Source organism: Alexandromys fortis, unplaced genomic scaffold, assembly GCF_014885135.2.
Source record: "Alexandromys fortis isolate MF-2015 unplaced genomic scaffold, M_Fortis_MF-2015_v1.1 scaffold_102, whole genome shotgun sequence".
NCBI lineage: Eukaryota > Metazoa > Chordata > Mammalia > Rodentia > Cricetidae > Alexandromys > Alexandromys fortis.
The window spans coordinates 5,899,455-5,916,914 of record NW_026067984.1 but is presented as its reverse complement, the minus strand read 5'-3'; the positions used below and the strand labels follow the sequence as shown (position 1 = coordinate 5,916,914).

At 43.2% G+C, this 17,460-nt stretch overlaps 1 protein-coding gene across 4 annotated transcripts in view; it reads right to left on the bottom strand.

Moving 5' to 3' along the window:
• Nucleotides 1-236: 236 nt before the first annotated feature.
• The window catches only part of Sh3d19 (SH3 domain containing 19), a 136,494-nt gene continuing 119,270 nt past the window's right edge, over nucleotides 237-17,460 (bottom strand). For 3 of the 4 annotated variants that reach the window (XM_050158761.1, XM_050158765.1, XM_050158763.1), the window contains 10 exons: nucleotides 16,889-16,957; nucleotides 16,573-16,713; nucleotides 13,179-13,251; nucleotides 12,154-12,284; nucleotides 10,256-10,314; nucleotides 7,470-7,672; nucleotides 7,010-7,062; nucleotides 5,520-5,706; nucleotides 5,033-5,130; nucleotides 237-2,089 (listed from right to left, as the gene is read on the bottom strand). In XM_050158761.1, the coding sequence (XP_050014718.1) occupies nucleotides 1,973-2,089; nucleotides 5,033-5,130; nucleotides 5,520-5,706; nucleotides 7,010-7,062; nucleotides 7,470-7,672; nucleotides 10,256-10,314; nucleotides 12,154-12,284; nucleotides 13,179-13,251; nucleotides 16,573-16,713; nucleotides 16,889-16,957 (1,131 nt within the window). In that variant the 3' untranslated portion in view covers nucleotides 237-1,972. The remainder of the gene's footprint in view (nucleotides 2,090-5,032; nucleotides 5,131-5,519; nucleotides 5,707-7,009; nucleotides 7,063-7,469; nucleotides 7,673-10,255; nucleotides 10,315-12,153; nucleotides 12,285-13,178; nucleotides 13,252-16,572; nucleotides 16,714-16,888; nucleotides 16,958-17,460) is intronic. The other variant, XM_050158762.1, reaches the window with a different exon arrangement.

The following is a 17,460-nucleotide window of genomic DNA, read 5'->3' as shown; positions in this document are numbered from 1 at the left end:
ACACGAAAGAGTGAAATGACAAAGTAACTGAATTTGTTTCAGTATATATTTCTGCCAACAAAGGGAAGGTACTGAGTAGGTTAAGACAGTGCTGTTCCCGCCTGTGAAAGTCATCCATCTGTCTGTCCAACAACCCACCTAGCAAAGCATCGCCCCACCCACCTGGGCAGAGGACTGGAGATACAAGGCTAAGGAAGACACCAGCTACATTCTGAAAAATGCAGTGTAGCCTGAGATAAGGAATTGAAAAGTTCAGTTTATTATAATGTCAAGTAGATACACAACTATTGCACTTATCACTCTGCTTACAGAAGGCCAATATTTAAGAGGGATTTTTTTTTTCTCAATAAAGACAGGGTTTTCAGAATCTTTACTATTAGATGTTTAAACCCCACAGGCAAAGACACTTCATGCCCCCCTCCACACCCTTAACCCCTTCTTGCTCTTGTATAGCTGGCTATAAATGAGAATTTAGTTTGGACAACACTTTTAAGTCATCCTAGTCTCATGGAATTAATCTGAGTGAAAACTGACAAGAGTTTTCCTTATACATTTTTCACCCCAAATGTAGTAAAAACGCCAGGTCCTTAATTCCAAAATCAAACACAACCATACGCTAGGGATAGGAAATGTAGTCAAAGATAAAGTAAATATTACTTCCTTATAGAAGTCACGTGTTCAGGGAATCACTGGTTGCCCAGCTTTTTGGATAATGGGGAAAGCAACACATGATGAAGTGGTCCAGCATGTGGAAGTCTTCTCAAAAAAGAGAAGAAAGCCACGAACCTCACTGGGAAGTGTACATTTCCAGTGAAACATTAACCCACCGATCCGTCAGGAAGATTGTCTTCAATCCATTTGGCTGTAGTTTGTAAACTGTAACTGATTCAGTCATGCAAGAATCAGTTTTCAAGCTCAGAACATGTTACCCTAGTCAGCGGGAAAGTGGTCTTGTGTTTACTCCAATAACCGCAGAGGTGAGCTGGGGGTGCGGTGGAGGGGGAGGGCTGCACCAGCCTTCAGTCGTCTTAAATTATTTTTCCTTCTGATTATATTGAGAAGAAATGAGCTACGAGGCCTTGGTACTGTTTTTCATCTTACCATTTGCTCTGTATTCGAAGATATTGTTCATGATTCATAATGTACTACTATAACAAGACAAAGCTTTTATGTATTACTGGGGTAATGCAAAGAAAATGAGTTTCCTTTGGGTACCAGTAATTGTCAAAGGAATGATTGCAGATCCAGAAAGTGTGCTTTATAATAACCCTGTTAACATAAAGTATACACGGACCAAGAGAAAAGTGTGGCGTGTCTGTGGGTTAGTTGTATTAGCAAGGCATCTCAGGGATGGTTTTGGTTCTTTTGACCCTTCAAGTCCCTGGACAAGTGGGAAATGCTGGGAAACTCAAGGAGCATTTGGGGGGAACATGAGCTTATTTCCCCCACCTGCTTGTAAATGTCCCAGTCGTTACCAAACTATCTGTCCTGAAGCAAGAATTTGCCCTGGGACTAAGACTAGTGTGCTCAAACTGTTAGAATTAATTTGAATATCAAAAATGAAATTCAGATTACCATCCATATCCTGATAGTTACAGCATGTAGAATGTCAAACGTCCTCTTTTTAAACTAAAGTAGGAAATGAAGAAGCATGGTTAATTCACATGTGTCGATGGCGACAGGTGTACAAGTACAGTTCCTGCTCGTCAGCCGCCCCACACTGCCACCACCAGATAATTTCCCAGGGGACGTGTGCATCTGCCTGCCATCCCCACTCACGGTTTACGTACACCTTACCACCAAGGATAAAGCTAAACTATAAAACCTACAAGTTTTCTGCTCTCAGAAATCCTAGTGTACCACATACACCTTAGATATTTCTCTTTCTGTTAAAAAAATAGTGCAAAATATCTGATAGTCAAAGTGAATGTTCAAGTGAGTTCTCGTGCCGAGGAACAGCCAAGCTTCACCTTCAGCTGACTTGCAGAAACTGAACGTAGTTTTTGGGAAATATTCCAGACCTTCCCATTAGCTCTCCACACATCCAGTCATCATCCACGGGCTCCAGCTCCGTTATTACATCTCCAGCCTGGAAGAAGATAGGAGTTAGAAATAATTATTGGTTTCTGCAGGGTGCAAGCACAGAGCGTAGCCTACCTGGAGCGGCGTGAATAATCTTCTCTTTATATAACTCATTTATCTTGATTTGCAGAGAGGATTGAATGAGAAGTCACACAGATGATGTATACCTAATGATGACATTTGCTGGCAGGCCTCTTTTTCTCAACCCCTGCCGCTGTCAGTCTTGCCGTATACTATTTCCTCCTTATCTTCACAATTCCTAATCTGAATTACTCTTTAATCAATAACAGTATCAGCTATATACACACAAACGTACATATTTCCATTTAACAAGTATTTACAGAGTACCTACTATGTAGCAGACACCTCTCTCGGTAATGTAGGTATAGTATAGTAATAATGGACTCACTCTGAGTGGGAAGACAAGCCCATGGAGAGACAGAGCACGGCTTTGCTTCTCATGAGGGCCTTTCAAGAGGGACACAGTGACCGTCATGCCTCCGTAAAGATTACAGAAAGAAGAGTGAGCCATGTGCTCCCTGTGTGCTTTGTCCTAGCCTTTTCCTTACAAAAACTGAACCTATTTAAATGACTGTATTTCTAGAGATGAGTACTATTAGTACCCTCAGTTCAGAGATTTTTTTTAATTGTGTGTGTGTGTGTGTGTGTGTGTGGTGGGCATGCATGTGTGTGCTCATGTTTTAGTGGGTAGGCTCGTGTGTGCACAAGTGCATGTGTGTGTGTGTATACACTTGGAAGCCAGAGGTTGATGCCAGTGTCTTCCTCAATCATCCTCTGTCTTATGTACTGAGGAAAGGTCTCTTACTTGAACCCAGAACTCATGAATTCAGCTAGTATAGCTAGCCAGCTTGCTTAGAGGATCCCCGTCTCTGCCAGACAGTCATGATCTCCTGGCATTTACACACACAGCTACTGGACATCTGAATCCAGATCCTGACACGCACAGCAGGGGCCTTATGCACTCGTCACCTCCCCAGCTCTATATTTTCTTGTTTTATAGATGAAGAACCCAAAGCTCAGATGTCACACAACTTACAGGATTGCACACATAACTGACGCACAGCCAGAAGTCAAACCTCAGGGTATTCTAGGGCCCATATTCCTAACCAAGAGGCTATGAGGCCACCAAGTTCACAGTGCAAAGTTAATATAAAACTGCTCTGTGAACAGCCTGAGCCTATTATACTCTTAATTATTGCTCTAACACGTGGCTCATTCTATCCCCCGCTAGCCTCAACATCAGTTTTCAGGCAGTCCCATCCTAAGTGCTCTGCCTTGACAGAGCACACCATATTATCTTCGTCTATGTTAGTCACAGTTGTAGTGTGTCTTACATATGTGCAAATTATAATTCCCTTATCAGATGTTCCTTACGGTGTCTAATAATTTCTTAGAGCCTGAATTTAAAATTCTGCAAAGGTCTAAGATGACCTTGGCTACTACAGAAAATATCTTTACCAGGATAAATGGAATTCTTTGTAGCACCACTACATAGCTGTCTGCAAAAACTATCTGATTAAAGTCTTTCCTGTATGGAGAATGGACTGAAAACATGGTGACTATCAGATGTCATCTGTCTATTCTACTTTGTTTAAATATGTAAAATTTTGGCTATTCAAAATTTGTTACAAATAACTCACTTCTGCCCTAAGTTATAATATAATAAATAGTTGAAGCTATTTTTCTAACCATTGTCAGTCCTGAGTGCTAGAACTATATAAGATATCTATTTACTATCATGCTGTAGACATTTATATTTAAGTAATATTTAATAAAATATTTAATAAAATATTAATGACCAATACCAGTGAAAGCAGTGAAGACAAAAACTCCACAGCTATTTGACTTATGAGCCACTCGTTCGTGAAGACACCCTGTTTCTTGTGGAGTTTGCTGTGAATTCTGTGAATCGGCACGAATGAAAGCAAAACAACACCCTGAGTCTTCACCTCAAACAACATTTTATCTGAAAACAAGGAGTAAACCCTGAGCTGCCGATTTGCAAGACTGAGAAAGAGCAAGGCAGCAGTTTCCAAACTTAGGGAGTTTGTGGATCAAGGCGTTAGAAAAAGATTAGAGTTACCAACTCAGTTTGTGATGCCTGTCATTTATTAACAATATTCTATAGTAGAAATGATATTTTAATATAAAAGGCAGAGCAGTCTTAGAATAAAGGAAACTGTCACAAAGCAGGAGTTGGCAACTTCACCCGACACTTTGCCCGCAGCCCTGCTAGGCTGGGTTGCCTCTTTTGTTCACTCCTTAGAGACGAGTGAAACCTCATGTGGGCAGGCCCCTGTTCCAGGTCTCACTTATCCAGCTGCTCCTGGAGCCTTTCATTCTTTGCTGGTGAAGGCTGGAATGCCTTCAAAGATGGAGGATACAGGGACTATTTGAAGGCTGCGATTACTAAGCTAAGGTTTTCCTTCAGGCCTTACATTGATGTGAACTAATAAAGCCTTATTCACATGTTCCTCCTCCCCAGCTGCCCTTCCCCCATTTTGGACAAGGCCTCCCTAGAGGTTCAAGCTGGCTTCAAATAGATGATCCTCCTGTCTTTGCCTCTTGAGAGCTGGAATTATAGGACTGTGTTACCACACCCAGTTCTAACCACTCTCTTCCCTTATAATTAGGATCTGAGGGGTTGGAGAGATGGCTCAGAGGTTAAGAGCACTGGCTGCTCTTCCAGAGGTGCTGAGCTCAATTCCCAGCAACCACACGGTGGTTCACAATCATCTGTAATGATACCTGGTGCCCTCTTCTGGCATGCAAGCAGAACACTGTATACATAATAAATAAATAAATCTTAAAAAAAAACCCAATTAGGATCTGAGAGCTCCTTATTCTTAGGCAATGATCAATATTTCATTCATATGTACATTGCAAAATGCGTACTGTTAGAGAGACATAAAAAGGTATGTAGTCTGACCTTGAAGGAGAGTTCATCATCATTTTCCCCAAGGAAATCATATAGGGCTTTGACCTTCCTCCCCTTCAATACTGTGGTAGCCATGCTTTTTGCCTCAGCTGTGAAGACACAAGAATCTCAAATATGCAGGAAGACAATCACACAAAACACAAACATCCTAAGAACCTGTCTTGTCGCTCTTTGAATATTTTCAATTAGTTTTGAATTTATTTAACTTGCAAAAAAATAAAGGATGTTCACTTAGCAGGAAAAGAAACTGTACAAAGTCTATTTATTAGTCAAAGTTTGCTGTTATTTAGTGATGCCTTTATTTTTTCCACTCCACATAGCTGGAAGAGCGAACAGTGTAGGAGTGACTTTATTAATCATCTCTCTAGATGTAGATAAGAAACCCAAGTCAAGCAAGGACAGAGGTAAAGGAATACACACTGTTTAAAAGCCTTGGGCCTTTCCTTGAAGAGGAAGTCACACCTGGTGGCTGTCATACCTGGGCAGGGCTGCACAAACACAGCTGGGAAGATGCCTTCCCTGTCCTGCAGTCGGCCACGGTACCAGTCTGTGTCTAGCCGCTCAAGGATCAGGATCCGGTCTCCGCGTTTGAAGGAGAGGTCCTCGCTGGTCTCGGCCGTGAAACTGTGAAGGGCTTTGCACCATTCTCCAGCAGGGCTGCCATCCTGTCTCAGAGTGGGAGTCTGGTAAGGAGGGTTTATCCCCGGGCTTCAAGGATGATGAGAAATGAAAGCTACGGGGTCATGGGGGCTGGTGGGATAGCTAGGGTTAAGAGCACACCCTTCTCTCCCCGAGTTCGGTTCCCCGGGATCCACGTCAGGCAGCTCACAATCATCTGTAACTCTAACACAAGGGGTCTCTAACACCCTTGCTGGTCTCTGAGGGCATTCACATATATGTGTAGATATATACACATAAGTAAATAGATAGATATTAAAAAAAGCAGCTTGTAAGAGTTCAAAACCTGAAGTTTTCTTCAAATTACCTAATATTTTATGTTACTGTCAAGTTTTCAAAATAAATTAAATTTCCAATAACTTTTTCCTTAAAGCACAATTTTAAGTGACAAGTGTAGCAGAATTATGGTTTTGCTATTCTTAAGGAACATGCAATATCTAAGTAGGAATTTCTGTCTTGTGACCTATTCTAATGTGATAGGCTACTTCTAATTCTCCTTTAAGAATGTTTACTGTGAGCCGGGTGGTGGTGGCGTACGCCTGTAATCCCAGCACTCGGGAGGCAGAGGCAGGTGGATCTCTGTGAGTTCGAGGCCAGCCTGGTCTACAAAGGGAGTTCCAGGACAGGCTCCAAAGCTACAGAGAAACCCTGTCTTGAAAAACCAAAAAAAAAAAAAAAAAAAAAAAAGAATGTTTACTGTGGGAGTGGAGAGGTGGCTCAGCAGCTAAAAGCACTTACTGCTCTTGCAGAGGACTTGGGTTTGGTTCCCAGCACTCACAGGATAGTTTAAAACTACCTGTAGCTCAAGTTCCAGAGGATAAGACATCCTCTTCTTGCCTCTACAGGTTCCGACACACATATGGTGCACACACACAGAGACAGAGACAGAGACAGAGAGAGAGAGAGAGAGAGAGAGAGAGACAGAGAGAGAGAGAGAGAGAGAGAGAGAGACAGAGAGAGACAGAGAGAGAGTGAGTGCCAGGCATGGTCATGCACACTTGGCTCTCAGACCCTAACTTAACCCCTCTACATGAAAGAAAATATGGAACGTAACTCATGTGACAAGAAGATAGAAATGGGGAGACCACAAGACCCGGTGCCTGTGTCTTCGCTTTGTCTCAGTTGCCTGCACGTCTTCCCATGGATTACACCAACTATCCAATCTACTGGAAACATTTGCTATACAGCAAGAAAAGTGGTTTCATACTGTTTTCTCTCAATAATTACAATATCGGTTCTCCCAGGGTTTAAATGTGGCTGTCACTACAGTTATCCATTCAAGCAGCCTACCTGAGAATTTGAGCCAGAGTCTTCGTTTTTGGTCTTTGGTGGCACCTTTGTGGCTACATTTAAAAAAAAAAAGTCAGATGAAAAATATTTACTATTTAGTATTTATTAGACAGTATTAGAGGAAGATTGTTGGGTGGGTGAGAGTGTGGAGTCTGGAATTCCAGGCTAGTCCCTTGGTATTAGCTTCCTGGCACTGTTTATTTAACTGTGGACCAGGACTCACAATTAACTGTATCACCCACTGTCTAAAGGTCTTTGTCATTTCTCATATGCAGCCATTGCTAATTACCTAAAACAATAAATACAACCAGTTTCTGACATAAATTACCATTCAAAGCAAGTGTTCCTTCTACCTTATGAATATGGCAATATGGATCATTAAGCGTCTTAAGTGTTATTAATTACCGGTTCATTTGAATTAGGCAACAACACAGTAAGCACCCACACTCTCCACACTCACTTAGAATATTTGCACCAGGTGGGGGAAGATCCTCGACAAGCTCCACAAAGTTAAGCGGGAAGATCCCAGTCCGGTCTCGAATCTCTCCTCTAGCCCATTCCTCATTCACGTACTCTTTCAGAATAATCACTTCTCCCTCGGAGAAACTTAACTCATCCTTCTGGTCTCCAATATATTCAAACCGAGCAACACATCGTGGGCCTCTGAACAAAGAACATGGTTATGGTTAAACTTAAGAGCATTTACAAAAAATAAAACCCTTCACCGGCTTTCCCTTCAAGTCTATCATTAACTAACACTTTTGCTCATTTGCTTTTCTTTTCTGAGATTGCGTTTCTCTGTGTAGCGCTGGCTGTCCTCCAACTCACACCCACTTGTCTCTGCATTCCGAGTGCTGGGATTAAGGTGTGTGCCACCACCTTTAATTGCTGGCTGAGCAACATTTCCTAAAACAGAATAAAGTGATCAGGCAGTAGGGGCACGTGCCTTTAATCCCAGCATTCAGGAGGCAGAGACAGGTGGATCTCTGTGAGTTTGAGATGAACCTGGTCTACAGAGGGATCTCCAGGACAGCCAAGGCTACACAGAGAAATCCTGTCTTGAAAAGCAAAATAAAACCAAACCAAACAACAACAAAACCAGAATAAAGTGTTCTCTAGCAGTAACATTAAAACAGCTTTCCAACTTGCATCCAGTCTTCCAGTAAATAGCCTGTTTACTACAGAACAAGGTATATTTGTTCTATGAAAAAAAGTCTATGAAAAAGAGTAAGTCACACCTTTAAATGACAAGGGTTATTTCTAGATAGTGACGCTCTTCGGATCAGTGGCGGTTTGGTAGTCTAGACCGCACATCTGCCTTTTGGTCATTTTTTTTATTTAATTACAGAATCTCCCTAGACTCCAAGTGTTTGTGTCTTTGTGCCAAAGCAATCCATGGCTCGGTCTGAACCCTTTCAATCACAAACATGCTGGGATTGGAGTAGTTCCCCTGAGAATCTCAGGGCAAGACATCAAAGTCTTGCTTAAGGATGAAGACAGCACAAGAGCAGCATCTGCCCGGCAGTGGGGATGCTCACTCTGTCCTGAATGCATTAGTGAGCTGACAAGTTAGGAAGTCAGAAGAAACAGAAAGTTGGTGAAACACATAATAATCTTCCATCTGCTTTGTTGCTCTGTTAGGATTGAGGGAGCCTTTAAGAAAGCTGCATTCCCGAGACTGGAACAACCCTTCAGTGATCTGCAGCTCTGATGGCAAATAAGACACAAGGGGGAAAGAACTTGGTCTGTAGAAGGCCTGGTTTAATACCATGCCTTTGATCTGAGGCCTCAGCAAGGAAGTTTCAACAGCAGAAATCTAAAGAGATAACAACCGCCTATAAAGGAAAGGCTGGCCCTTGCTGAATTCAGATTCCGACATAAGCCGGGTCAGTACATCAATGGCCGTTCACATCTATTTAAACTCAACCTGCCCGTGTGGTATCTGTTGCTCAGAGCAGACACGCAGCCTGAAGTACGACCCGATGACTTGATGCTGTGGTACCAAAAATTTTCTTATTTGTGATAACCTTTGCGTTTATTGTCTCCAGTCCTCTGGGAACAGCTCCTTATGCCTGACCTATCCACAGACAGGTTTACAGTCTTCACCAGGTAGTGAATTGTACTCATTTGCTCATTTAACTAGAATATAAAGCCACACTGTGTCAGGGTTTTAAATCACACAAGAGTTACAACAAAACATAACAGGCATATAAATCCCTAGAAAGGTCTCACAAACACAGGGACACGCAGGGAGAGCCTGCAGTTAACTCCTCCCTCACTTCTGTCTAGTCATTAAAAACAGAACAATACAAAATGTCTACTAAGATGCATTTTCTTGTTTTCATGGGTGGGATTTGAACCCAGTGCTGTATACACTGCTAGGTAAATAAGCATTCAACCACTGAACTGGGCTCTGGTCTCACCTGCCTGTTTTTGTAGGATTCATATTTCTATAAGATATGAACAGTTGAAGGTTCGAAAAAAACCTGCTACTAAACACCATAAAGCCACACTAAAAACTCACTGTTGACCAAACTATCTCTGCAGGCTACAGCCAGATCAGGGCAAGTTTCTTAAGACTGCTTCATCGCCGCCCCCAGGCCTCGATGGAAGGTTGCTGGCTTCTATCAACCTGCTGCATTGAGTTGTAGCTGAGTTCTTTTTAAAAAGTTTTCTTTTTCTATTCATTTATGCATATGAGTGTTCTGCCTGAAGTATATATGTGCACCACACATATGCCTGCTGCCTACAGAGGTCAGAAGAAAGCACTGATTGGATCCCCTGGAACTGGAGTTATGGACGGTTGTGAGCCACATGTGAGCAAGTTGCTCTTAATTGATGAACCACGAACCTTTTCTCCTTTCTCTCTCTCTCTCTCTCTCTCTCTCTCTCTCTCTCTCTCTCTCTCTCTCTCCCTCCCTCCCTCCCTCCCTCTCTCCCTCCCTTCCCCCTCCCCCTCCCCCCTTTCTTTATAAGGTGTGGGTGTGCATGCACACACATCCAAAGGCCAGCAGAGGGCACTAGACTTCTGGGAATGGAGTTGGGCGACTACCTAATGGGAGCTGAGGACTGAACTTGAGTCCTCTGGAGGAGCAGGTTCATCCTAACACTGAGCCACATCTCCAGCTTCTCATTATCACAATTAGACAAATAAAATTTCTTCAGAATTAAAGGCACATTCAGCTTAGAAATTCTTCAGTTCTTCCTCCTTTTTATTCCGTACAAAAGAACACAGACAAAACTTACTTAGCACAGTGGGACGAAAATGATTCTCTTTTTCCACTTCTTCCTTCTGGAATATCAACCTAGCAAAGAAAATCAAGGTAACTCTTGCTTCTTCTTCATAATTTGGTTAAGATAAACTTAACATCAAGTATTTAGGAAATGCATGATTGAAATGAAACAGGAAAGTTAGCTGTTGAACAATGAGAAAACCAAAATTGAGTTTTGGAAAAAATGTGCAGGTTCAGCTGGACATGGTAATACATTTCTGTAACACCAGCACACAGGAGGATCATGAGGTGGAGGCTAGCCTGGACTGCCGTAGTGAGACCCTGTCTAAAATACTCCTGTAACACCAGCACACAGGAGGCTGAGGCTAGCCTGGGCTACTGTAGTGAGACCCTGTCTAAAAGTGGTAGAGGGAGAATAGTTCCTCCTTGAGCAATCAATCTTGCTGCGGTCACGAGCACATTGACATCATTTTATCCCTGAGAGTTCTCTACACTTAATCTGAGGAACCTGAGACAGCCGTCAGCCATCAGGTCATAACGAAGGGCAGGATGGTCCCCAAATGAGGGGTTTGAACAGATTTCTCTCCATATTGAAGGGAACTCCCCCCTTCACTACCAAAAGGGTAGTGAGAAAGCAATTTGTGCTAACCAAGTGTCTACTAATCGCCAGGCACTTCAGTAAATAGTTGAGCTGGGCTGGGATAAAACTCTTGGCCATATGCATGCAGCCAAAAGCTACTTAAGGCTAGGAGGTCTATATTAGATCAGTGCCCCCTTTAAATAAATTCTATACGTTTGATGCTTAAAACCAATTTTTTATACGTGTGGGTTTAGGAATAACATTTATACCAATAAAGTGGCCGTCTGGGAGTGATGGATTCCAGTGTGGTAATCGTGCTTCTTAAAGCACTGACACTGAGCAGAATTAAAATGAAGAGCCCTAAAACTAACATCATTCTTACTACTAATCTAGAGACTGCGGTTAGCTTTCTCCAAAGAACCAGGCCACATCTACGCTGGGCAATCCAAGAGACTCAAACTCTTTTCTATTTGGAAAATACAGATTTTCTGTTATACTTAGATTTTAAAGTTTCTGACGCAATGGGAAATTATTGTTTTTTTTCCTCCCCTTCAAAATAAGTTTCTAACCTTTAAGCTAGCGGTTATTACTTTTAAGCTAGTGTTATTAATATTTCATAGTATCAGTAGGTTATATCGGGGTGAGTTATACTTTTCCTATTAATACAAGTATTCAAGGAGCAATCTTGCGTTGTCTCCATGTTTCACAGCTACCGAGGCTTAGCACAGAGACCTTCCACATACCGGAGTGTGTTCACAAGTGAAGCTTTTAGGGGCTGTAAAACTTTGATGCTTCACTATAAAGTTCCTCCACCCAGACTTGAAAATATTATGTGGAAAACCATGAATGGATTACCACCTCTAGCGAATGTGCCTTGGTACTCTCAATCCACAGGGTACCACAACCCCACAGAACATCCCTTCAGAGCTGTCTAGGAGCACTTAACACACGTTCACCGAGGGTCTCAGAGGATTGACATATATCATTCAGTGCTTAAGAAGCCTCCAAGGATAAGCGATCTACCAACTATAGACCTCCATCAGAGCATGGTGGGCCTGGCAGCGGGCACACAAGTGAAGATAATGGTTCCCCCACCCCAGACTCTGTGAATAGCAGTCAGGGGCAGAACCTGCGAGTCCTTATCCCTCCCATAACTGATTCCTGGCAGAGCTAGCCTGTGTGGAAAGATTTATTTAAAAAATGTCCAAGTGATCAAGAGAAGACAGAAAAGAGGAACTCACGACTGCAGGCGTCTAGTCCCTCTTTCTCACCTGCGCGTCTCCCTGAACGACTGAACGTGTGGCCAGATCAAGTCAAGGAAACCCACTTACAATGACTCTGACGTGATTGGCGGGAAAAACGCCAGTCCGGTTTCTGCATTTCCCTCTGTACCACTCTGCATCGATCTTTTCGAGAAGATAAACAACCTCTCCAGATGTGAGGCTCAGATCATCGGCTTGCTCTGTAACGCAGAATTGGGACACACGAGGAGTTTCCCCAGCTGCACATGTGACCATAAGCAGAACAAAGGGCATTTAGTTCTGCCCACAGAGGCACTGTATTCCACTGACTCTGAGACAGACTGGCTTACACTGACCAAATTAATTTCTCATAACATTTTACTTAAAAAAATTGATATTAGAGGTTCTCTTTTCTAAGACAAGATCAGATATATCTACTAAGGTAAACCATTTTTTAAGACCACCATTGTCCTGGCCAGTGGTTCCCACTGTGCCAATGTAAGTCTCTTGTTGAAAACGCGTTTAAAGATATGGTGTGAGACACTGACCATTATTCCCAGACAGCCTTAAAAGCTATTCCAACTTCAAATACTAACTAAGGGAGTACTACAGCTCTTTAGGAAGAAAATTTATCTATACTAAAATAAAAATCAGCTTGCCAAGTACATATAAATAAGTTGCAAATAGTTTAAAAATTTTTGTAGCCTTGGTTATGAAGGATAACTTAAAATGATTAAAAAAATTTAATACTTTGATCTCCTAGGTAAGTGGTGGGTGAGACATTAAAAAATCTTTTTAAAAAACCCTGTTTATTTTATTAGAATTAGCTTCATCACAATGCTAAGCAAGTAAATATTCTACCCTGATCATGTTATTTTGAGCAATAACTTCATCACAGAGTTAAAATTTGTAACTGGTAAGCAACGGCTATTTTTCATTTGTATGGGAGAATCTCCTCCCATCCCTTTCAAAGGACGGCTTTCCAGCTGAGCTTTCCGGCATGATTGGGTGTGGATGATATCTGCAGGGTCGGGTTTTATAGGCACAGGCAATAAGGAGGCAAGGCTTTGGGAGGGCATCCCGGGGCTCCACCAAGTCACTATTTACGTCCTTACCTGCTGGGAAGTCATGCAAAGCCACAGCATATGGCGCACCGCTGTCGACGGGGTTCTGAGTGTGGCCTGAATCCTGGCGGGGAGGGGAACAGTGAGCAGACTGTACAGGATAGAACGGGTTTCATATTCACTCTGAGACCATTGTGTGTTTGTTTTCTTGTCAGAGCCTTCCTAAGAGGACTGCACTAGGAGGGCCAGCTGTAAACCACACAGGTGAGGTGGGCAAGGCAATCGTTGTCACCCCGAAAAAGAACGTGTCCTTGCCAGGGAGGGGGCAGAAATAACTTGCCGATCACTAAGCATTTCTTTTCAAGGATTTACTTTTTTATGCATGTGGGTGTTATGCCTGCACGTATGTCTGTACACCATACAAGTGCGTGGCATCCACAGAGACCAGAAGATGGCGTTGGATCCCCTGAAACTGGACGCACTCAGAAGTGAACCTGTGTCCACTCCAAGAGTAGCAGTAGGGTCTCTTAACCATTGAGTCATCTCTCCAGACCCCTAAACATTTTGATTTTAAAGGAAGAAACTAAAACAAAACAGAACTGTTTAACTTTAAAGGAAGCAAAACAAAGTACCATAACACTTATCCTATTTCAAAGCTATCCTGTTTGCCTCCCATGGTATTCTCCCTCTTCAGCTGACCAATCTAAACCGTAAGGACAACGCTTTCAAAGTCAAGCCCATTCTGCTGGAAGAGAATGAAGCTCTGTATTTATGTTCTTGCTTTTTTGCAGTGAAAGGAGCTAATGACTTTCCACAAAAGTATAATTCACAAGAGTAAAACCACTCATTTATTACCACTTAGCTGAATACATTCTCTAGTTTGAAAACAACGTTATCTACGATGCTTGGCCTTTCTATTTAATCGGAATGGCTTATTCAACAGCAATTCTGAGTAAATTAGCAAAGAGAATTTAGTATTCTTTAGCTAGGTAAACAAGGGATTGGATTAGCTGGAAGAGAGGGTGAGGTTGAAGAGGGGGTGTCATGACTGACAAGCAGTTGCTTGGTTTTACTTTGCTTCTTGTTCTTCTTCCTCTTTCTGCTTCCGGTGCTGCTATGTGGACCAGGCTGGCCTCAAACTCATAGAGATCCTCCTGCCTCTGCCTCCCTAGTGATGGGATTAAAGTAGACCTGGAACACACTATGGAGACTAGCACGGTTTCAAATTCATGATGCTCCTGCCTCGATATCCTTCTTTGGTGGTGCTGGGGATTTGGCCCAGGGCCTTACTCATGGGCAAGGAAGAGTTCCACCCTCAACCCTTGGGAGATGTTACTTAAAATTCTTCAACACTAGAAAACGTATGGACTGAATGACGGTGGAGACTTTTGTGCTTTTCTTTTCCTCTTTGTTTTTCAGTGACTCTTGACCTCTTAGGGACAGTTCACCTTTGCCCCTCCTACATCCCTGGTGTGCTGGCGTGATCACAGTACACTGTAAGGAACGGTTCACTCTTCCCACCTGGTAGCAACTTCGGACAGCTCTTTCCTGAATCCACCTGTGCTTTTAACCAAAATGTACCACAGAGGCAAATTAGATTCCTCTTCTTCTCCCCCCTCCACTACCTACCCCTTGAGAGAGGGCTTCCTCATGTAGCCCTGACAGTATTTAATAAAGTTTGCTTCAAATTTGGCTTAAAAATTGTGGTAGTGGTCTTCTTTTCGCCTGGTGGGGATTAGCACCTACCCTTGGGCAGGCTACTCCTCCATCCTACCCTCAGCCCTAAGCAGATGCTAACCTACTTTCTGTCCTGACGGTTGTACCTTTTCTGGGTTTCTATACAACATGTCAATTCCAAAAACAATTCTGTTGGGCATTACCACACCCACTTCACATATAAAAACCAAAACAACAACCAAAACCTTCAGCACACTCTATGGCCACCCAGGTTGGAGCCGGGGAACTGAAGCCACTACAGACATGGTGGTAATCCTTCACTTTCTCTGTGACCAATCCTTTGGATTCAACCTTAACTGATAAATTTAATATCTCCTGTTCACCAAGTTAGGGGAAAGTATAACACATTTTTGACCTTTTTCACCACTTAAGGTGGTGCTGGGACAGGCATGGGCGCATGCTTAGTTAAGTGCTGTGCCAGGACGCCAGCCATGCTTTATTAATTTAATATTATTAATTAATTAAATTAATTATTCATTTTTATCAACAGAGATAATATAATGCCCCCCCCCCCCCAGAGGACAGAGACCAAAAGGCAATGCTCAAGTGGGGAAACTTTGGACTGTTACAACTTCTAGTTTTTAAATTTTAAAAATAGATGTAAAAGGAAAGAATTCTGGCAGCGTGGCTCCTGCCACCACCAGCGGCACTCTCTGAGAGAGGAAGGGCGGCGATGACAGATGGCTGATACTGGACCCAAACAGAAAAAACCGGGTAACAGAGTTTTTTCCTGTGTGAACTAGTTAGGTTTTTCACATGCCAGCTGCACTAGCTGAAGACAGACGTCTCCCTAAAATGAGAAATCTTAGTTTCTTAGGAGAACCTGGAAAGAAACTGCCTTCCAAGAAGGAGGAATTAGACTAGACGATGAAATCTAGGAGGAAGAACAAACCAAGTTCTCTACTTGAGCTGAACGGCTGGTGTATTTTTCGTATGTTACCTTGAGTCACGAACAGTGAAACCTTAACTGGTAAGTTAAACTCTCCTAAAACTGCAGCCAGAGTTGGGGGGAGGGCGGGTGGAGCTCAGAAGCAGGACAGCTGCAAGCCCCTCCCAGACCCTGAGCTCAGTCACCTGCTCCGCTAAACAAATCCTCTTCTCCAATCAGGGCTCCACAAACTTGTCGTTAGTCCCTAACAGTGACTTGAGATGCTGGATTATATTTCATTAATTAACGAATTTCAGCGAAACAGGTTTATAGGTTTACATGTCCCCTCCCCAGACAGTTTTCCCTTGTTACCAAGGCTGGCCTCGATCTGTGCAATAGCGGATGATCTTGGACTTCTGACCCCTCCGCTTCCACCTCCCGTGTCCTGGATTACACCCACCACATCCTATTAAAAGCCTGCATTTTAAAGGACTCTTTTATGTCAGATTTAGCATTTACGGGGTTCCTTTTAAAAATAACCGACGCATTCTGCCAGAGAACAACGTCTGGTGTGGTAAACGGGTCGTGTTGTTTAAAAGAGCGAGCCACTTTCTCGGGTGAAAAGTCCGCGAGAATCCTAGCTCCCACAACACGAAGAGGGCAGAGCACCCGGCAGTCTGTGCCAACGCCAATAGGGTCATTCACCCCAAAATTGGAGCAAACTGCTACTGGTATTTCCACCCTGGTTAAAATAATGCTGCTAATGAGAGAAACCTGGGGAGGAAAGGGGTCTAATTAATAGCTCTACGACAGTGCCGCCGTGTGCGACGCCTCACGTACGTCAGGTCTGCTTCTCGGACGCTCCTCAAGGGGGGTGACAATTCTCATCTGGGATGGGTGAACTCTGCCCGTGCCTTCTCCCCGCTGGCATTCCAAGTAATTATTTTCTGCCTGCTTCAGGATCACAAGCACGTCCCCGCGCTGCAAGACACAACGCCACTCTCTGAGGCAATTATTATTTAATAAAACATTATTACTTTCCCACATTTTAATCTTCGGAGCCTAAAGCATTTAATAACGCGTAATAGCAGGAACAGAGGGCAGGGATTTTTTATTTTTTTAAAAATCAGCCAATAGAGAAAGAGCTTGACTTTACCTTACAAGAGAGGTCCGTGGGGTTCTGGGAGACAATGTCTTCATTGGCAATTCCATGAGGCACAGACAGCTTAAATGTAAACGGTGAGAGAATTATTCACTATCCCAAACCCTCACCTACTGCTAATCACTTAGGACTTGGCAAGCGCACCTAACGGGGCAGCTTCTTCAGAGGATGAGCAGGCTTCATGCCCTGGATCCAGTGAGGCCATCATTTCTCCTGGAAACTGAAGTCCTGAGAGGGTGGAGTTGAGCCCACAAGATCACAAGGGGTGGGGCTGGAAAGATGGCTCAGTGGTTAAGAGCATTGCCTGCTCTTCCAAAGGTCCTGAGTTCAATTCCCAGCAACCACATGGTGGCTCACAACCATCTGTAATGAGGTCTGGTGCCCTCTTCTGGCCTTTGGCATACACACAGATAGACTATTGTATACATAATAAATAATAAGTAAAAAAAGATCACGAGGGATGAATGTGGCCTCAAGTTCTCTCTGGGTTACCCGAGAGCAAACCCAGAGTACAAGGAGGTGGCCACCTAAAGCTGGTTTGAGTAATGTCACCCCCCCCCCCCCCC